Source organism: Ochlerotatus camptorhynchus, unplaced genomic scaffold, assembly GCF_037179485.1.
Source record: "Ochlerotatus camptorhynchus isolate MF236.1 unplaced genomic scaffold, CSIRO-AGI_Acam_v1.1 ptg000530l, whole genome shotgun sequence".
Classification (NCBI taxonomy): domain Eukaryota; kingdom Metazoa; phylum Arthropoda; class Insecta; order Diptera; family Culicidae; genus Ochlerotatus; species Ochlerotatus camptorhynchus.
The window spans coordinates 3,176,448-3,198,155 of record NW_027041014.1 but is presented as its reverse complement, the minus strand read 5'-3'; the positions used below and the strand labels follow the sequence as shown (position 1 = coordinate 3,198,155).

Sequence of the window (21,708 nt, the reverse complement as noted above, 5' to 3'; positions counted from 1 at the left end):
TGTACTTTTAAAGCTGTTTTTCTAAAATTTAAGGACATTTGCACGCTTAATTTTTGAAATACACTGCATAAGCCAGATGAACAAATATTAATTTATTCATACTGATTGTATAGTCAGCAAAAGTTTATTCAAAATTATGAATGGTGAATACACGCAGAACAAATTATAGCAGACTTAATTATCTCTCCGGTCAAAATAACTATATTGTTCAATTGTTTTAGAGATAACCCGAAACTATAGTTGATTTGACTATATATAGAGGGCAACAACTATAGTCCATAGTTGGCTCCTCGGTTGCCTCAACTATATTTTTCAGTAGATAAACTGCACCTCACCGAGATCCCTGGAACTACAAAAAGTTTCTCAAAATTAATGACGACTGGGACATAAGGGCAATTGGTTGGTTCAACGGCTGTTTCAGTCTAAAATTACTCTAGAGCATAATGAGAGAGAAGGATTAGTATTTCCATTTAATTCCACTACTTTATTTGCTTATCCTTGACAGATACGCGTATTTTGTCTACAATGTGCAGACTTCTTCAGTGTCTCGTACTAATACTCGACTGAAGAAAAACATCGCATTTACCGAATATATATTAACAAAGGTACATTTTCACTTAGAAACTAGGTAAACTTAAATTTAAATTTTCTATAGGAACAGGTACTCCGCTGCTTACTCGTTGATGTGTCCTAGGTAGTAACTTGAAAAGCCATGTGTGTCCGTTTCCTTGATCCCTGTTGAGTAAAGTTGAATTACGTTGTTTGTTGATCTCGAGGCTTTCTGCAACATCCAATTTCCATGGTGTAGATACGGTTCGTAAAATCGTGACGTCCTCCGTCGATAGTTGGTGGTCCTCTGTGCAGATGTGTTCTGCAACCTTTGATTTGAAATCATATAGGGGAAATGACGGCTTCGGCAAGACAGACTATTTTCTGCAACCCAAATTAAAACACTATTTTCACTGGATTTTCTTATGAAAACACTTCGCTGAATGCATGCAAACGATCCTTTATGCTTTCAGCTTCAATTTGACTATATTTTTACCACTGAGTAAAAGCAATCTAGCAAGGTTTTCTTAAAATGCAACACACGCACTACAAATTGTAGCTGATTTCGAGTTGCCGATAATAGAACAGCAGATTTACATGCAGTTCAAATGGAACGGTTGCCGAAGAAAAACTGGTTGCCGACAATACTCGCTCTCACTAGAGAAGATTGGAGCTTTGTAACAGCGTTTCAAAACAGTTTTTGACAATTCTTTCGACTGAAATTGTTAGAGCAGCTGGCAGCAAAAGATTGTAAACAAACCAATACTGCATATGTGTGCGTTCCTTAGAGAAAAAGGCTATAGAAAGAAGGTCGCTGCTTAGGTTGCCGAGAATACGTAAATTCCCCTATTAGGCCTTTTTCCTCTTGCTTTTTGGCCTTATTAACCTCCGCTATATGTTCTTTAAATCTAGTTGCTAAAGTTCTCTTGGTTTGTCCTACATATACTTTGTTACAATGATTACAGCTTATTTTATATACACCTGCTTTACCTAAAACATTAACTGCACACTTAGAAATAACTACTTTTACACGAGACGTAATCCACATAGGGCGTAAATCGTGGAACGTAAACAAACATTTCATGTAAAATTAAGTGTTCTCAAACCGAAACATAAGCAACTCGACGAAAAGAACGTATGATTGAATTTATTTTCTTGTTTCTTTCAACTGATCCTTACGTCAAAAGGGCCGCTTACATGTGTCGGTCTCAGGGAACCGAAATTTACATGACTTTTTCGTAGTGTGTGGGTCTTTAGTGGATCCTAACAATGATTTCAACTGGTTATGTCTACTGGTGAAAACTAAATCTAATCCGAATTGTTTTAACTGTGGTCTTAGTTTACAAGTAATATCTTGATCAAATGGAACGGACACTCGTTTCAATGGTTCAGGTGCTGTGGTGAGGGTTGTAAATAATCTCCTTTGTAGAATTCTCGCTTTTTTATCGATGATTGCCTGGATTGTGGTCTCCTTGTATCCGTTGAGTTTTGCTGTTTCGAAGATGTACTGTAATTCCTTAACCTTTCCTGTATCGCTGAGTGGAAGAGTCTGCATTCGATAAATCATGTGGTGAAAGGCGGCCATTTTCTGCTGGAACGAATGGTTGGAAGTATAGGGGATAACTCTTTTGGTGCTTGTTGGTTTCCTGTAAATTTCGTATTCAAGCGAGGAAGATGATGACGATTCCCTGATGACTAGAAGATCGAGAAATGCGAGTTTCCCGTCTTTTTCTACCTCGTGAGTGAATTTGATATCCTTATGAATTCTGTTGATCTCATCTAACATTTGTGGAAGGGCTTCCCGTTTAACTACGCTGAAGATATCGTCAACAAACCTCCACCAACGGTTTGGTAATAGTCCTTTCTCCTTCAGGATTGTCTCCAAATTGGCCATGAAAAGTTCACACAAGAAGGGGGATAGGGGGTTTCCCATTGGGGCTCCTTTCGTCTGCTTGTAGAAGTTACCTCGGAAAGAGAAGTAGTTCTCTTCCATACAAAGGCGGGTCAGCTTAAGGTATGTCCGAACCTTGTTTCTCCATGCTGCATCCTCTCGTTGTGTTAATAGCCAGTCCTCCAAATGGTTGATCGCTTCCTTGACCGGTACGCTGGGAAAAAGAGCTGTGACATCGAAAGGTACCATAATCTCGTCCTCGTTGATGTCTCCTGAAGATTGTAGTTGCTGAGCGAACTCCTGGGTGTTACTAACTGCTTTACTCTGGAACTGATTCGGCATACTCTGGAACTCTTTGACTAGCCACTTCGCTAGTTTGTGGGTGGGGGAACCAACTGCAGACACGATCTCTCGCATTTCATTTCCTGGTTTGTGGACTTTGGGAAGACCTTTGATCCTGGGTAGAATGGGATTGGGTTCCCGTATACGACCTGCTCCATCTCCTAATATCGATTTGCACTCCTTCAGTGCTTTCTCCACGCGTTTCACTATGTTCTGTAAGAGGTCCTCTCGAAGCTGTCTATACGGTCCGTTGTTAATCTTCGCTGTCATTTGATTATCGTAATCGTCCTTGTCCATGATAACGACCGCGTTTCCCTTGTCTGCCTTTACGCAGTATACTGCTTTACTTTTTAGCTCCTTTACAATCCGAATTTCTTTTTCGTTGGCGCGTCCGTCCTGTCCGTCCTTGATTATGTTCGATGTGATAGTCCTAACCGTATTCTGTGATGTTGTTGAAAGCGTCTTGGTTATCGCTGTTTCTACGTCAATGATGATCTGCTCCACGTCTGGCTTGGTTGTAACCGCGTATCCTAGCCCCTTGTTGAGGTGTGTCAATTGTTCTTCCGTGAATGCGGTCGTCGATCGGTTGACAACCAACCCATCAATGGAGTGAACCCTCGGCGTCGTGGTGATGGTTGATGGGATCTGCTCACCCGTTCGGTGTGTCGTCCGTCTCCGTTGAGACTCCTGCCGTAGTCTGTTTAGCTTCCTATCCTGCAGCTTCCGCTTCCTATCCGATTCGCACTCCTCTGCTACCTTGGCCCTAGACAGAAACTCCTGGAATTTAATTGGATACTCCTTAGCCAATTTGAGATGTAGATAATAACATTCCAAAACCTTCATGTCCAGTTTGCTATATAGCCGTCTGATGCTATCCTTGATGAACTCTGCTTCCATCCTCTTTACTACGCTGGGTGGGGTGGGTGTCCGTACCTTAATCCTATGGCTTATAGGTATAACCTTATATTTTTGGCATTTCTTCAGAAATGCTACGTCCTTGTGAAGCGATGCGATGGTTTTCTTCAATCCGATGAATTTATTTGGCTCCGACGGCTTGGTTGCCATGATGCATCCTGATGAATGTATGGCGTCTTAGTGGAATACCCGTATAATGAGAGAGAGAAGGATTAGATATAAGGCACTAATTCTTTAAATGGGTATTTTTCACCCATTTCATGATTTCCAAACTACCCCATTTTTGACAGCTGCATACATGGTTTGAAAATGGGTATTTTTTATCCCATTAATGGGTTTTCACGAAACACCGTGTGCTGTATTGAGTTATCAAAAAATGAGTAAACTGGCACACTTTGAAGTTGTGTTAGAGATGAACTAGCCTCCGGCTAAAAATCTAAAAAAAAATAAAAATAAAAAACTTTGAAGTTGTGAACAGGCAGTTTTTACGCGTGAGTCTCAAATTAGTTCTCAGAAGTGAAGCAGTGTAAAATCAAGCAACTACGTAATATTCTGGATGGCCAAATCAATCAACAGCTAGTTGGTGAGGCATACAACTGTAACGAATAGTTAGTTAATATCAATAACTACAGAAGTATCATTTTCATAATATTTTTTTAATCTTCTTCCTGACCGAAATAGTTTATATATATAAAGCATTCCCAACAAACAATTTCAGCTGATTAAAGGCTGAATAAGCTATTTTAAGCTGAAGAAGCATATTTTTGCATGAATAAGCCTTTATTCTGCATCCAATGTTTGTTAAGGTTTACTCAGTTGAAAAATGTCATCATCTGAGTTACCGTTACCTAGTTTCCTCCATAGGCACGTTTACTCAAATTTGAGTAAAAGCATGCTTACTCATATTTGGGTAACTTCTCTTTTGGCTGAACTGAGTGATTTTCGATCTTCAAAATAGCGTGGGTTGTTCCAGGCAGTTTGTAATTCCGCTCACTTGATAATCAATTTAATATTGTTCATGCAAATGGTTAAAACTAACCTGTAAATATGTATTACTATGTTCCCATATGTATGTTCTGTGCGACTGTCAAAAAACTTACAGTGTTTTGTAGATTATAAAGGACAGTACAAAAATAAATTAATAGAGTGGATCTCAACACAACATTGCAACATAATCTGTTAGCTTTTACACTAAGATTCTACCTCGTAAATAACAATTTGGATCACCATTTAACATGAATAGTTTGAAGTGAAAAGGTACAAACAAAAGTTTTCTGCCATTTTTATGTCAAATTCAAGTAAAACAGTTGGGCACGGAAAAAGGAGCAGCAAATATGTTGGTGTTCATATTTCCACTCATATAATAAGAATTGTGTGCACATAGAATTTGATGCACTACACCGCCAAAAGCTTAACAGACGCTCTGAAAAAGGTGAGGAATAGTGCAAAAAAATACATGCTTGCTACCTTTAGTCAGAGCCATTTCAATTTCATATTACTTATGAGAGGTGCTATACTTCTCGTGATCATGGCCATATGGAAAGTGACCGTCTTGAGCAAAGTTGTTCAGGTAACCAAGTCCCATCGGACGGTGGTCACACTAGTTCAGAACGCTCTCACTACGCGGTGCTAGTATGTACCTGAGCTTCTAACTTCCTGAATATGCTATGTCTGGAAAGCCTGCCCACATAGGATGTTGCTGTGCAATTTGAGTATTTTCGAAACAGGGATGATGTGTAGAGGTCAAACATCGAAGTTGGATGCCATTTTGGAATCTAAGATGACAACCCTTGGATTACTGTCAAATACCCTACAATAGGGTACTTTCGGATCGGTGACGATGTGTAGATGTAAAAATTCTGTATCTGTCGGCATTTTGGAATCCAAGATCGTACCCATTGGTTAAAAAAAACTGTCAAATCCTAAAACATGGGTATGTTCGGATCGGGGACGACGTGTTAACTTAACCACCATCTTGGATTCCAAAATGAATCCCAACATCGATTTTAGATTTCTACACGTCGTCCCCGTTTCGGAAATACCCATATTGAAGGGTATTTGACATTTTTTATAAAACAGATATGGTGGGCATCAGTCACTCCTGTTCCGAAAATACTCAGATTGCACAGCAACATACTATGCGAGGAAAGCTTCGAGACATAGCATATTTAGGAAGTTTGTATGCACGCTGGCGCTACAAAGTGTGAGAGTTCTTATCCAATATGACCACCAGCCGGAATACCACAGTCATCCGAATAACTTAGCTGACGACAGTAACCTTCTATATGGTCAGGATTTCGAGATATAGCTTATACAGGAAGTTCGAATGCACACTAGTGCCGCGTAGTGAGAGAGTTCTGATCGATTATGACCATCATCCGAAAAGACTTAGTCACCTGAACAACTTTGCTCAAGACGGAAATTTCTACATGGTCATTAGACTGATGCAAAATTTGAAATTTTCGCTCCACAGTGTTCAAACGGTTTCAAATCGGGTCCTGATTAGCCTCCGAAAGTTTAACCTCATTTGATAAAAAACTGACTAGGCACAAACCATTTGAAGTTTATATGGAAATAACTATGGGAGGCAAAGCTTTTTGTTCATTGTCTTCTTGCTTTTTTACATATTGTACTGTTAACAAGTTATATTGCTATTCTTATGGGAATTTTCACCAGCTACAACTTTGCAGATAATTGTTTTTCAGCCAAACGTAAAATTAAATAGTTATTAATTCTTTAAGAGATTGCTAATCCTACGGCAAGATTAAGCAACTGTATTGTGCGCAACACTGTATTCTGGAATGTGACATAGTAGCCATGATTTTTGTTCTCTATTCAACGTGCCATAAACATCAATGTTGCCTGCTGAACAGTTGATTGAGCAAAATCATAAGACATCAGTGACTTGAATCATTAATAATTTGTGTTCCTTACATTTGATTGAAAAGTGGTCTCGAACAAAGTTGTCTCTGGGAAAATTTTCAGTAAGCTCAGCTATCATTTTCTAAAGTAGAGTGAACTGGTAAATTTTGAGATCGATATGAACCGAAATTATGGTTTCTTCATAGTAATTCCCATATAAACTTCAAATGGTTTGTGGGAGGCTAATCAGGGCCCAATTTGGAACCGTTTGAGCACTGTGGAGCGGATATTTCAAATTTTGCATCAGTCTAATGGCCATGATCTCGAGATATTCGACCATAATGTCATATATTGTAGCGCCCGTCATAATTAATATGAAAGTAAAGCGCCTCTAGCGACGTTATTCCCAGTTAAACCTTTATCAAATGGCACAAGCTTGTTGGTCTAAACCAGTTCAACAACTTTGTCGAAGACAGTACAACTTTTTTCGTATAGAAATTAATGAGATAGTCCATCACAGCCCCTATTAGTGAAAATCTGTGGGTACACACTTAGAAATAACTAATTTTACACGTAACGGAATCCGTCTTTGACATAAAAGTTGAGGCGTAAACAAACATGTCGTGTAATATTAAGTGCTCCGAAATTGAAAATTTCATTGCTCGACGAAAAGTACGTTTGATTGAGCTATATTTCACGTCTGTTTTGACTTAAATTTATGTCAGTCTCAGAGCAATTTACATGTTTTTTTTTTAGTGTGTATCCTTATTCGCGGTTCCTCATTCACGCTCCATTTTAACCGTAAATAAGGGTTACTGACTGTAATTTCCACATCCTTTTACTGAAAACAGTATTCTGAAGTGATGCAAGACTTTCCAGCAAATTAAAAACCAGCATAGAGTTTAAATTTCAGTCGAAATTAGGTGCACCGACATATGCACTGAAAATCATTCAATTTTTTTTCTTGATTTGTTTTCCGTCGATCTTGTTTTCCGTGCTGAGCACCAATGCTACCGACGCCAGGGAGGCAGATTCCACACCTGGACCCTACCTATCGACCCATCAACTCATGAACCGGGGACTAACGGCTTTACTTCCCTTCCGAAGGAAGACGTGATCAGAGATTTTATGCCTCAGAACATCCCGGCGGCGCCGACTGGGATTGAACTCAGGCCTGCTGGGGTGAGAGATAATCACGCTTACCACTACACCACCGGCGCCGCTTTAAATCACTCATTGAACCTGACTGTTTAACTGGTCGAAATTTCACACCTAGAACATTATTGCCAATACCTGAGATTTAGTTTGAACAAACCTTGCCCAAAAGGATGTCGGATATAAGAAATTGGGTCGACTTCTTTGAAAAAATATTAATCCTCTAACACGCGCAAGGCGTACAAATCTTGAGGAGGATATATTACAGGACTTGTTTGAATTTTTATCACATACTACAGACAGGTGGACAGAATTTGATTCTCAAAAATAATTTAAGAAATTTCTTTTGTGTTTCTGTTCAATAATATTAATGAAGTTAAACTAGAATAAAAATGGTAAGCCGATAGCGGTTATCGTAACCTTCTAACTATCCCATAATCGATCCCACGCTATGGGACGGAAAGTTGTCATCCTCGGCGAAACATTGCAACAGCTCAGGTGATTTTTCGCCCAGACCATGGATGGAAAATGCTTTTTCGAGTTATTATTATTATTCGTGCAACAGCGTCTCAATATCCAAGCTTATCGCCCCAAATCATCAACTCTCAATCCACCCAGCACAGACACCATTAATAACAAACACTCGATCCTCGAGACGCAGAGAGCAGACCATTGTTCCATTGAACCAAAACATCCAGCCACTCAAGTCTCATTTAGCCTTGAGCGAAAATGAAAAAAAAAATGTCAACAAGAAGGCCTACCCGTCTCGTCAAAGTGTTGATGTGAGATTGCAGCATCGTCGTCATGACCCGACACTCTTTGTCTCCTTTTAAGAACGGTACTCTCTTTGACGGTTGTTTTGTCGTTGGATGCCCTCAAGGTCAAGGGTTTTTCATTTTCCACACCCTGCTGACGGTTATCACGGCTCGTTCTATGTGCATCGAAATTTGCATTGAAGGGGTTACTTCTATTCTTTCGCCCTAGGAAGACGAAGCGTTGGTCTAGCGCATGAATTTAGAGTAATGAGTTTGGAAGCTTTCTGAAAAGGATAGTCATCAAAGTTCTGGGAAATTCCTTTGAATGCATTGTTCTTAATGGGGCCATACATTTTTTTCCTTCGGCGTGTAACAATCTAACAATGCGATTGCAGCGACAGTCGGCAATAGGTTTCGCATGTAATAATGCTAATTTCCATACGACATAAAATGCTAACCGGTTCTGGTTAGCCTGCGTGCAATCGTTCTAATAACACACCACCACCGCTCGGGCATTCAGTAACGATTACATTGTAACATTTTCCATTCCATACATGACTGCACCACCGTTCGTTCGATAACCCCTTTCTTTGTTCGAGGCTGTTTTAGGAAAATTTATGAAAGCATCCTTCTAAAATTCCGTGCATTCTGCAATCGGGCAAGGCCAGACCAATGATGCAGTAACACTGCATCCAAGAGTTGCTGTTGTTCTGCCATCGTGAATTACCCCTGCAGGCAATAAAGCAGTTCGTTTTTTATTTATTTGCCATAAAATTTGAAATATTTGGACTCTGAGCTAATCTGATTAGGAGCACACGATTTTGCCTGAGCAACAACAACACACACACTCGCTCTCGATCCATTCGTTTGCGAGCTGGGTACTGCAACCTTCTTGGAACACAAAAACCATTGCTCATAATTTGTCATTTCGTGTAGCTCTAGTGACTGGGTTTATAACAAACGGTTCGTGGCAATGTGATTTGGCATGATGAATGTCATTTGTGCTATTTCGTTCGGTTCTCTTTGTTCTCCTGGTGGTTCGATGATGGGTTTGCGTTTTGATGGTTTCTTGGTGTTGTATTTTTTTTTTTTTTTTTGTTCGGTTGGTTGGTCGGGAAAAGTAGTTAACTCTTTTTGTACGTGCTTCTCCACTGGTTAACATGGCACTGATTGATTCGAAAACAAACTAAAAAGATGTTTTATTTTAAGCATTTTTGTCACAGAACCGCACCCCTAATGACACGGCGACAGGGATCTTGATTAGACTTGAGAAGCGTAATTAGTGTAGGTACCGCAAAATGTCGAAACAACAGCAAGGGCGATTTTGTTATAATAAAGATGAGAGTTCGGTAGACTACGTTTGGAATATAAATTACAAAGAATATGCACTAGAAAAAATCTCCAGAACGTATTTATGTTTTCCATACATGATTTTTTTGCACTGTGATCAACGAATCCTTCCTACACGGAGAATCGAAAGAACTCAAATTGAAGTCTTTTGAACTCATTTTTACAGCTTAGTACAATCAGTGAAAATTGAGTTCTTTGCTAAATAGGTAAGGTTAGGTTTTCTTTATTAGGGAGGCTTCCAGCGTGGAGCTGCTTGGCCTCCGTCTTTGCGAAGTATCGACATTTTATTAAGACTTCGTTTTGAGTGAAATGTTACTGTTTTATAAAAGGGTGAACGTTGTGCAAAGAGTACCTAAAACAAGGTATTCGTTTTACAATAATATTGAAAAAAAAAAATTTCCATATAACATATTCTAATTGGGTGTAAAAAGTTAATACAGTAGACAGGGGTACAGGGGAAGTTTTGACATTAGAAAAATAGAAGAGGTTTTTAAAATAAAGCATCGAGCTGTAGCTAAAGCGGATTTCTATGCAATTGTCTGTATTTTGTAGGGGATATTGTAGCTTCTCACCGGTATTAGCTTGGGCTAGGTTTGATTAGGTCATAATATACCCTGCATTATTATTTGTGCTGATAAGCGTAAATTACATAGGGGATAGGGGACAGTGATTTTTTGTTTAATTTAAAATAGATACTGATTTTAAATATCGTTCAATTACTTGAACGAAATTTAAAAACTAAAAAAAAAACAAAAGTTCAAAAAATAGATGTTAAAGGAAAGTTTACATTGCTGAATACATAAAATTGAATAATGGGTTAGTTGCAATAATTTTTCGGTAAAGGGTTGTATGGCATGTTATCGATTGACTATTATCCAACTTTTGTGCCTGCTAGCCAAAAGGTTGTAAAAAATAATCTCCTTTAATAGAGTCAAGAATCAATTTTATTAGCTTCAGCAATCGTAAAAATAGGATTGAGAGGTATAGAAAATTATCCATCTCTACCTCTTTATTTTCCAACCTTTTAACTATTGTCACTGTAACTTTGACTATCCCGTATATTCAAAAACTTTCCTTAGGATCGACATTTTAAAGCAGTCGATTCCTTTAAACCCTGTGGTTATTACTTCCTATAATCAGTCCCACATGGAAAATGGCAATCCTCTAGACAATTAAATAGTAGATTGGATATGAGTCCGTAATATTAATACATAATATGAAATTAGGTGCAAATTGCTAGGGCATAACGTTTTTATCTCAAAACTTACAACAATCCTTATGGTACTTATATGCAATTATAGCCGGTTTATGTGTTTTTGTGTTTAAGATGTAGTGCATTACCAAAACCCGAACATTGCTATCTTTTAGACGATAGAATATTGTCTTGGTTCTGGCTGCATTACCTACTATTAAAAATATAGACTATCTTCTTTCAGAGTTGGTTGGAAATGCTATACTAATATCAACATGAAGCTTTGGTGTGATAATTTATTAACTAGAGAAAGTTTTGATACTTCCGCATGAGTACGGCAGTGTCAAAATTTAATAGAAGTTGAATTGAGCGAAGGGCTATTAATGCGAAAGTACTAGTCAAACGCACACTCCTCTACTTAACTCATTCATAAATGGATAAGGGGATTTGAAGTTTTAAACTTACTTTTAAATAAGTGACAGAACATCATCATGTAATCTAAGCTGTCTGTTTGTCGGACAAGACGATGGAATTAAATGAAAAAATAAAATTACATACACTTTGAACTAGCAAAAAACATATTGATAGTTTTCAACCGCAAAAAATGTTTGGCAACACTGTTCAGAAACTTTCTTTCTAGATTGATTAAACACCCATCTTCTGAAAACATTCAAAATAATAAGTCTGAACAGAAATTCCACCTGCTTTGGAAAAAGCCTAACAAAATCACTGGATATGTTTAATTTTTTTTCTTCCAATATTCTTTATCACACGATTTTCGGATCAAATATTATATAATATTATATATATATATTATATATTATTCAAATATATTCTCAAAGATCCCATGAAAGGTTTAAGTTGGAAAATTTAACTTAAATTGGGCAACACTGTGTTTGTTTTTTTCAGAATTTCATGGTTTCTTGCAAATAGTTATTTATGCAACAAGTTGCAAAATGAAGAGTTTATCAGCACGTATTACGACGTGTGCTGAAAAAATCGAGATTTGCAACGAGTTGCATTTAACATTGTTTAGCATTTTTGAAAAAATACCCTTTGAGTTTTAAATATTTCAATCAGTATGGAACGCAATTTCAAGATTAACTGCATATGGACGCCTTTCTCATCCAGTAGGTTATGAAATATGACTGTCTCAATTTTTCAAACTCCCGGTTGGTAGACGAGAAGCTAGGTAATAAAGCCCGATTCGAAGTAAATTTGGACGCATTCAAGTGATCATAACTCAAGAATTAAACAACATACACGGTTGATCAAAACGTCAAACAAAAGGGTATTTATTCAGCTTTCAAACGATATATAACAAGTTATTACATTTCACCGTTTAGAACGAACTGTTGCACTTTACTTGTGATCGATGCCATCATGATCTGCACAGTCACTGGTGACACTGTACCGGCGAACTTATTCCACTTTAAACGCATTTGTTGTGCATTTGTCACTTCTTTACCGCATCCTCGAAGTTTTCGCTTGACAATTGCCCAATATTTTTCGATCGGTCTGAACTCAGGGCAATTCGGAGGATTAATCTCTTTGGCGACGAAATTAACATTGTTTGCAGCATACCATTCTAGTACTTCCTTAGAGTAGTGGCAGCTGGATAGATCCGGCCAAAACATAAAGTTGGTGATGTGACGAAAACCTTGGGTTTAAGGCCACTACTGTAGATTCCTTGCCAAATCATTAGTTTCCGAGCAAACTTATCAGCAAAAACGAATTTATACCTGGAAGGGACATCCCCATGACCAGTTGCCAGGTAAAATTTTCGTACGTGGATTTGTTTATAATCCATTTTGACACATGTTTCGTCATCCATTAAAATACAGCCATCAAATTTCGACAAAACTCGTTCGTATAGTAATCGTGCTCGCTTTTTGGCCACTAAATTTTGTCTCAGAGTGCGATTCGGATGTTTACTGGCACAAAAAGACTTATATCCTTCTCTTGAAAGGATGTTACGCACGGTGGAAAAGTTGGAATCGTATTTCTTTGCCAAATCACGTATGGAGACACCTGGGTTGCTTTTCACGTACCTCAACACCTTTCTCCTCAGCTCTTTGATAGATAAGATGCGCTGTGCTCTATCCACACTCAGAGTATCCTTGTAACGTTTGATTACAAGACTCACCGTTGACTTGGGGAATTTTAACACTTTTGCTATTTTTGAGGTAGACCACGAAGGGTTCTCTACATGTTTGTGCACAATTAATTTTCTTTTCTCAAGTTCCATGATCCGTAATTTCGGGATGCGTCGATCAATCGAGAAAATATTTTCACCAATTTCTTCGTCAATGAAACATCAACCTGTGAAACGTTTTTTTGTTTTAACCACCAGGGGCGCGGTGGTGTATTAAACCGTGGGTCCAGATTTACTTTGATTCGAGCTTTACTCAAAAGCTTGAGCAAAACTTTCTTTGGCGCACGATTGATTTAGTTGGAAAAGTTGGAAAAGTTGGCCGCATGACGAAAAAACAGGTATTAGGTTTGATTCGGAAATGCGAAATGAGCTTTTTACTTAGAAAAGCGGGCGAAAAGAACATCAAACGAATATGTTTTATTAGTTTAAGCATTCGTTGCTTTAAAATGCAGTATTTCAGGAAATACGTAAAATACTTTTTGCTGATAAGTGATTCTTCTGTAAAAAAAAAGATAGACTCATTCTGAGAAAATGTTTTTAAACGCAAATCATATTTAGATTCCTTGTCTAGTTTTCTCATAAAAAAATGTGGGGTTGTGTACAATACACGACTTCATGGATGACTTAGACTACGATGAGATGTTTAGTGAACTTCTTGTGCGTTTTTCTTGATATTGATTTAAAATACTGTAGAAATAACCTATTTCCTCAATTTACTCCTTTCCTTGACATGTCAATTTCCTCACCCTTATTAGTTATTTTTCTGACTGTCTCTGGACTTCTTTTTTTTTCTTCTGTTCGGGACATAAAACTACTGCGACCAGAATTTGATTTATTGTAGTACATCCCGTGCCTTCATCGCAAGGAATCGATTCTAATTGAAAGGTCCCACTATTTATACCCTTCGGAGTGTTGGAACACCCTCCAAAGGCGCGCCCCTTTGTCAGTCAAAATTGGATTCCTTAACAACAAAAACAAGCTATGACACCGATAATGACCATGCATCAGAACCCTGATCTTAACCACTTCAAACTAGGGAACAACGATTACAAGATTAGGAATCACATAGATGAAACATAAAAGTAACAAGGACTAAGATGTGTTCCTTCGATTATTGAAAAATCCTGTTCCCCTAGTTTAAAGTAGTCAAGACTAGGAATCGGCGGTACATCTTACATCCCGTAACGTACCACGAAAAGGTGATCTAATCGCGTTACGGGGCTTTCTGGACTTTCCGTTAGGGACATTTCAGCATCTGAAACACTTGTCTTTAATCCTCCATTATAAAATATATTCCCCGTGCACACTTTAATGCCCATCCCATCTCCGTTGAACATTTGTTATGGATAACACGTTCAACCAAACGCTTGATCGCAGTGGGATACCTCCGGTGGGAAATCGTTCACAAGCACGTATTGCACATTCCAGTCCAAATAACATTGCAAGTTTTATTGAGGTTTTAAAGCACTCTACAAGTCTAAGTCATGGTCTACAGTACCCTCATAATACCCAAATTGTTACTTGGGAGGTAACCAATAAGCCCAATGGAAAGATTTTGTTTATTGTCGACTTATACAGGGCTTTGGCGCATTATTAGTAGGATTATTACTAAGCAGGCTTGATTGCCTCCTCACATTCTTTCCATCAGCATGATCGAAAGTTTGATATTCAGAGTTGTGCTTTCACAAAAATTAGAAAGTTTGGTACATTTGACCGTGAGTTCAATTTTTAATCATAATTTCTACAAGTATTCAGACATATATCTCTTAACGTTTTGCCATTCTAGCATTTACACAAAGACGCTCCTACCCATTCTCATAGGTTTAATTTTTGTTGGACCGAACTATACACAGCACCACCCAGAAACGCGCCAATCCATTTGGTGCATGAATTTTAAAGAGGTAAATGAATTTTACCGTCCCTCTGAATCCCACTTCAACACAGAGACGGCCCAAAATCATCAGAATTCAGTTCGCCAAGCAGAATCTCACGAACACTAGCGTGTAAATTCATAGGATTTTGACAGTTCTTACAGTAATGCATATGTAATTTGTATACAACATCCGAAGTCCCTCCTTGTATACGTATTCTGCACAAATAATACTGTCTTAGCCTCGCCCATGATAGGATTTCCCGCCGTTTTTTTTTTTTTTTATTAATGGGGCGTAACAGAAAGTATCTTTTGTGCAGAATATGTAAAAAGATGGACTTCAGATATTAATCTAATTGCATATAAAGAGGTACCAGACATGTTTTACACTATTTTGTAGCTGTGAGAGGTACAGTATACATCCCAAGTAACAATTTTGGTTTTATAAGGCTTCTGTAGATCATGATTTCTACTTATAGAATGCTATAAAACCGCGATAAAACCTGCAATCTTACTTGGGATGACATGCAAATTTTCTCTCAGCTGGAATTTTTGGCTCTTTTCGCGGGTGCAAGAATTATCGTCAATTCTTTTTAGATTGTCGTTACATGAAGAGGGGGGGGGGGGTTTGTTTTATAAAAAAAATAACGTTTGTCACAGTCAAACAGTCTCAATAACTCTATCTGTAAAATATGTGTAGTCCTGAAAAGGACCAATTGTTCGATCTACACAAATTCCACATCCTCTTCACCCCATCGTTGGTTGTCATCAAGGTGACTGCTGCTATTTTAGCACACCGTCCGTCCGATGCGAAAATGAGCGGATTCACAACAGCAGCGCTCTAGCCCGACTGCGGTTATGTTCAGTAGAGGCAGCGGGAAAAATTCCACCTTTTCCCAATTTGCTCCTGCAGAGCTCTTATATAATTTTACAGGTTCAAGCAAAACGATGTGCAACCAAAAGATACTCGATTATGACAACTTGGTTTTGGGAGAACGTTTATTTCATTTAAACAGTGATACATTATCACTTTTTAGAGTTGGTTGGAAATGCTAATATGAAGCTTTAGTGTGATAATTTATTAGCTAGAGAATGATCTTTAGAAGAGGGTAGGTGGATAGTTCGGTTAGAGTACGGCAGTATGAAAATTGAATAGAAGTTGAATATGAGCGAAGGGCCATTAATGCGACAGTTTTTGAAGTTAGACGCACATCTTTTGCCTAACCCGTACGATGTACGCGGAGACTTGAAGTATGTCTTCAAGTCTACAGGCAAAAGATGTGCGTCCTCCTTCTGCTCATAACTGACTGTGGCTGTGGAATAGTCCTAGCGACGTTTCATCACTATCTAAAGCCCCACGTTTGCGAGAGCATTTCCAGTCGATGGTGTGTTATAATGCTATTCTTCTTTACCCAACTATTGTGTTGCTCCTCTCGTCATGACCAACGTGGTCATCTCAGAGAGATAGCAGTAGGGTGGTTGTTGCGTGCTGTACCATCAGCATTGTTGACGGCTACTACCGCCTTGAGTTGTTACACTAAAGCTTCATGTTAGCATTTCCAACCAACTCTGAAAACGCCTACTTTGCGTATGAAGTAACATAAAAACACTTTGAATATCACTTTTTATTTGTGCACTTTTCAACATTTTTTTTATTTGTAAAATACGGCAAGCATTTATTGAAGCATATTGTGAGAGTTATTTCCTATCAATTGGTGTTTTTGGATTTTAATTTCATTTATAAATGACAAAGTTATAAGCGTTCAAAACCTTACACCTTTTCGTGACGGTCGCAATTTTAGATTTTCGATTTTACCCCCAGTACCTTCCCGTAAGACGTAGTGTACGTCAACACACTCTATCATGTTAATTGTAGGTTTATTTATTCAGAAGATATTGATAAAAGAAAGTACCGTAAAATGGGGTAGTATTGATAGTTTTTAAAAGTATATTCTAAATATTTTTACAGCAATAAATGTTTTTCAAATTTTATATTTTTAAAACAAGTACTGAAGATCCAAGAGTTGATTCGTTAGTAATATGTTTAACGGGAATTAAGGCATTTGCACTATTTTGTTTTATTTTTGGGACATCTCCTCCAAATTTGGTCCAAATCGGAAGAGGTCACTTTCACTTTTGTATTTTTTGTCGGTCCCTTGACGCGGAATGACCCATAGTAATTTTATTATTCGTACATCGATTCGTGAAAGGAGCACATCTACGGAATGACCACCAACTGTATAATCCCGATCACGTCCGTAATGTGGCTTTGTGAGTGTACGAGGGTTTTAAGTCTACCTAGATTATTAACATTTAATTTTAATCAGTTTAGTTTAAAAGACTATTTCGTAGGAGCTTTACGGAGCCGATTATTCTTTTCCACATATACAGTGGTGGCCTTTAAATTAGCACAATAGGCCGATTTTCATACATTTGTTATGATCAATTGAGCTGAAATTTTGCGTGTACGTAATATCAAATTATTGGAAACGCTTGCCGGAAATTGACGGACTGCTTGAAAATGGCCAACTAATTAGCACATTTATAATTCGTCAGTTCTGAAGTGTTGCAGTTTTAAAATTTTCAACCATATTGCCAATATGTCACTGAACAATTGTGATTGCTTGTGTGCAACCCATTCCAGTCACAATCAAGTTGCAGCAACTTATTTCGATGGAAGTGTGCTGCTTGGGGGACGTTAGGCATACGGACGTTAGACATAATTGACGTTAGGCATAAAATACCTTGCTGCTGTGCAACTCTAGAAACCTGCTTGGAGCATGGTAAACAATGCTTAAATTAGGCTAATTAGGCGTTGAATACAAACATAGTTTATTTAATAAGCACAGTTTGGAATCATATCATAAGTGACGTAGCTACTTATTTACTCAGATTCAAGATTAGTAGCGATAGCGGTTAAGTAATCTGGCAATGAAAACTCAACATAGTTTTGAACTATATCTTGAAAACAATCGCATCTAGAAATAAAAAAAAATCACACATTTGTTGTACCATATTCTTCAACACATATTGCAATTGTCAAAGAAGAAAAGGGTTTCCTCAAAAAACAGATCATGAAATAAAGAATGGTGAATTCTGTGATTTTTCATTCAATAACAAAAAACATACCTGCTGCTTCCAAGATTTCCTGCCATACTTTTCGATTCAACGTTTCTATTTTTGTTGTCATCAGAATGAAAACTAGCAGAACATGAACAGTGACGAGTTGCGAAAACAAACAAGTAACTGTGGCAAACGTACCATCTGCAACCCATGTTGCCTGTTCAAGATGTTGCATGTTTTTAGTACCAACAATTTAAAATGATCTATTATGGTTATATGTGGTTAAATAGCCATTTCTGAAAAAAAAACCAGAAAATTTCCCGAAGATCAGCTATTCTAAAACACATATTCTGAGTTCGATTCCTGTCCGATTGCAATGTACAGGCTTAAAGTGACAACGTGTCACCTTTTTCAAATCAAATTGGAGATCAACATGATGCGATGTTGTGAAGCGAGCTTGATCACAGCATCGCCACGCATTTTCTAGGCATTGTTTTATGACTGTTAATAAATATTTCATTTCCAGATATAACTTCCTATATAAAAGTTAAAAGCATAAGCAATGGTAATCATATTTAAAAATATTTTACGATTAATAATGAAAAACTGGATAAAACTGGATGCGTCCAAGAAAAACTGGAAGAATCTGGTTTTAACTGGAATGTTGGCATCACTGGCTGTGGGTAACACAGTATATGAGCAGATAAACCCCGTCTCATGAATTTCAGATGATATAAGGCTGCTATGTTAACAAAAAAAACAGCTCATACTACCTTTAGGTGTAAATAACGCAGCAACTTGATGATTTTATCAAACTACAACTGAATATTTTACCAGCATCCTCGATTAAATCATGTACAGCCATCGGGAAATGTAAGATTACAGAAGTGTACAGAATTTGGAATGTTTCAACGCATGAAAAGATTATGTAACGGGTCTTCGAGAGGTTTTTTTTTTAATAATTTTGTATTCTATTTTTTCGAAATATGTCCATCGTCTTTATACCTAACGTATTTATACGTACCATTCAAAACAATAGAACTACGAGATGAGAAATGCTTCTTATTTGGAACTATCGCTAAAACTCATCAGAGTTTATCCTATCCACCAATAATGCCAGATGACCTTTATGCCGCGGATACAATTGGATCACAAAGTATGAGCATGAGCTTTATTTGTATAATAATTATCAGCACTATACAAACAACATCTATACAAAAACAATACAAGTGTGACCATGGATGTGTTCATAATTTATTGTACAATTAATGCTCATGTTCATAGTTTGTCATACAAGTGTATCCGTGGCATTACTCTTACTCAACATTCAATAAAGTAACGGATTGAAATCATTTTAACCGATCATTTCCTCTTCCAGAGACCCCGTCAATCTGGCAGTGCTGTCGCTAAAGGAAAACGGTGAACTCACCAAGCTGGTTAACAAATGGTGGTACGATCGAACAGAATGCAAGCACAGCGACAAACAGGATGCCTCCAGAAACGAACTCTCCCTAAGTAACGTAGCCGGAATATTCTACATCCTCATAGGCGGCCTATTGGTGGCATTGGCTGTCGCCCTGGTGGAGTTTTGCATGAAAAGTTCCAACAGGGCGTCCAACCGCATCCCGCTGTCCGATACGATGAACTCCAATTCCAACTCGAAAAATCGACTAACGATGCCACCCACCACGCGGGACTACGACAACGGTCGAATTGGGGTAAGTTAACTTGAACCGACTCTCTGACTTCGTGGAGCATTAATATTAATCTTCAGTATCCGTTCTAGTACTACACGCCGTCGACGCACTCCGAGCCCGATCCGATCCATGCCAACTCGCACACGCAGGTTTGATGTAAGGAGCCGCCAGAATTGCGCCTATGACGACCACCGTACGCACCCACCATTCGGCAGATCGTGGCCAACAGTCAGCACGACACGTCCACGCTGCTAAAACAACGACAGCTCGTTGCCGGGCCTGGAGCACCACCCGGTAGCGTAATGGGTCCCGGTCCCGGTGGTGGCGGTGGTGTCGGTATGGTGCACGATAATTCTGGCTTGTAAAGCGTCTCCCAGTTTCCAACTTCCACTCCACAATCCACCCTCCTCCCTATTAAGCGTGGAAAAGCGCCTTCCACCCTCACAAAACGACCACAACGTCGCATGTGGATAATCCAACCTAAAAAAAAAAACAGTCATCAATGATACGAATTCTAGGTCGTAATTGTAAGAAAATGGTGTACATAGTTTAGTTTTTGTTATGAAATGTAAAATTTAAAGTGCTAGGTAATCAAATTATAAACTAAATCTAATCAAATACGAAGGATTCTGCCAGTGTTCAGTGCGGTCAGAATCCAAGTAAGGAAAAATGAACTGATGAATAAGAAGTAAACAAATAAAGCCAAAACTCTCTGTTATTTGTTCATTGAACTGAAGGATAATATTTCAATCGAATGCTAAACAATTAAACAAATAAAATAAAAAGAAAACAATTAAACTAATACAAGAAATCACACTGACACGTAACACACGAACACATACATTGTAAAATCAAACCAACAATAGTTTTACCTTAAGCGAATCGTAAATAGTGCAATCCTTCAACAATAAACACAAATCTACCTAATCATCTTGCGCATTTCAAGAAGGAGACAACCGCTAATAAGAAAATCAATTCAAAATCGTTTCAAAGGCAAGGGAATCGATTGTTGACAGGACAAAACTAAATCAATTCCTAGAATCATGTCATTCTTTTTTACTCGCACTGCGAAATCTCCTAACCTCCCTAAAAAAAAAGAAGAAATACTAAGTGAACCCAAATTGACGCGCCACTTGTCACAGCCAATACAGAGAGAATCAAATTGCAGTAAATCCCAGTGAATGTAAACGAGTGAGTGAAACTGCGAACGGCATGGACCGTATGAGTGATCGCCAATCATTTAAGAAGAAAATTCGAGTGAATAAACCAATCACGTGCAAACAGAATAAATCGTGATAGAATATTAAGGTTGATTGAAACATGAAAACAACAACTTGAATAACTGGAAAGGCGGAAAAGAGAGATATCAAAAAAAAAATCAAACTGATGTGTTACACAACTAAATTAAGTAAACTAAATGAAGGAGAAGAAGAAGAAAATCAGAAAAGAAGAAAAACACACACACTCACATACACAAAACCTATGGACGATTGTTTTTATCATGGTTCCGTTTGTACAGCGATTATTATGACACCGTTTTTGTTGGGGAAATGTTTTTTGAAATAAAATCGAAATCTAGAAACTTTTAAGCGGGTGGTGTTAATTGGTAAATGCTTCGAAATCAGTCCTTAAAGAGTGTTCAGGAAATGAAAAGTCAGTCGATCGTGTTGCAAAAAAAAAAAATCTTGATGAAATTAAACCATCGACAATTGAAAAGCTAAGTTTAGTATTCATCTTTCAAACTTACACCCAACCGGGAAATGTAAGATTCTATTACAGATTTGCATGCTTTTACAACACTATCTCAAAAATATTACGTGGCGAATGTGCATTTTAAGCATAGATTGAGGTTTTCCACCTCTGTGACGAATGCCACGAAAATTTCCCCTCTCTTTTGCCTCAATTCACGCAA

General features: G+C 38.0%; 1 protein-coding gene across 2 annotated transcripts in view; it reads left to right on the top strand.

Moving 5' to 3' along the window:
• The window catches only part of GluRIB (Glutamate receptor IB), a 502,734-nt gene extending 481,349 nt beyond the window's left edge, over positions 1–21,385 (top strand). For both annotated transcript variants that reach the window (XM_065236157.1, XM_065236156.1), the window contains exons 11-12: positions 19,478–19,817; positions 19,886–21,385. In XM_065236157.1, the coding sequence (XP_065092229.1) occupies positions 19,478–19,817; positions 19,886–19,951 (406 nt within the window). In that variant the 3' untranslated portion in view covers positions 19,952–21,385. The remainder of the gene's footprint in view (positions 1–19,477; positions 19,818–19,885) is intronic.
• Positions 21,386–21,708: the final 323 nt, after the last annotated feature.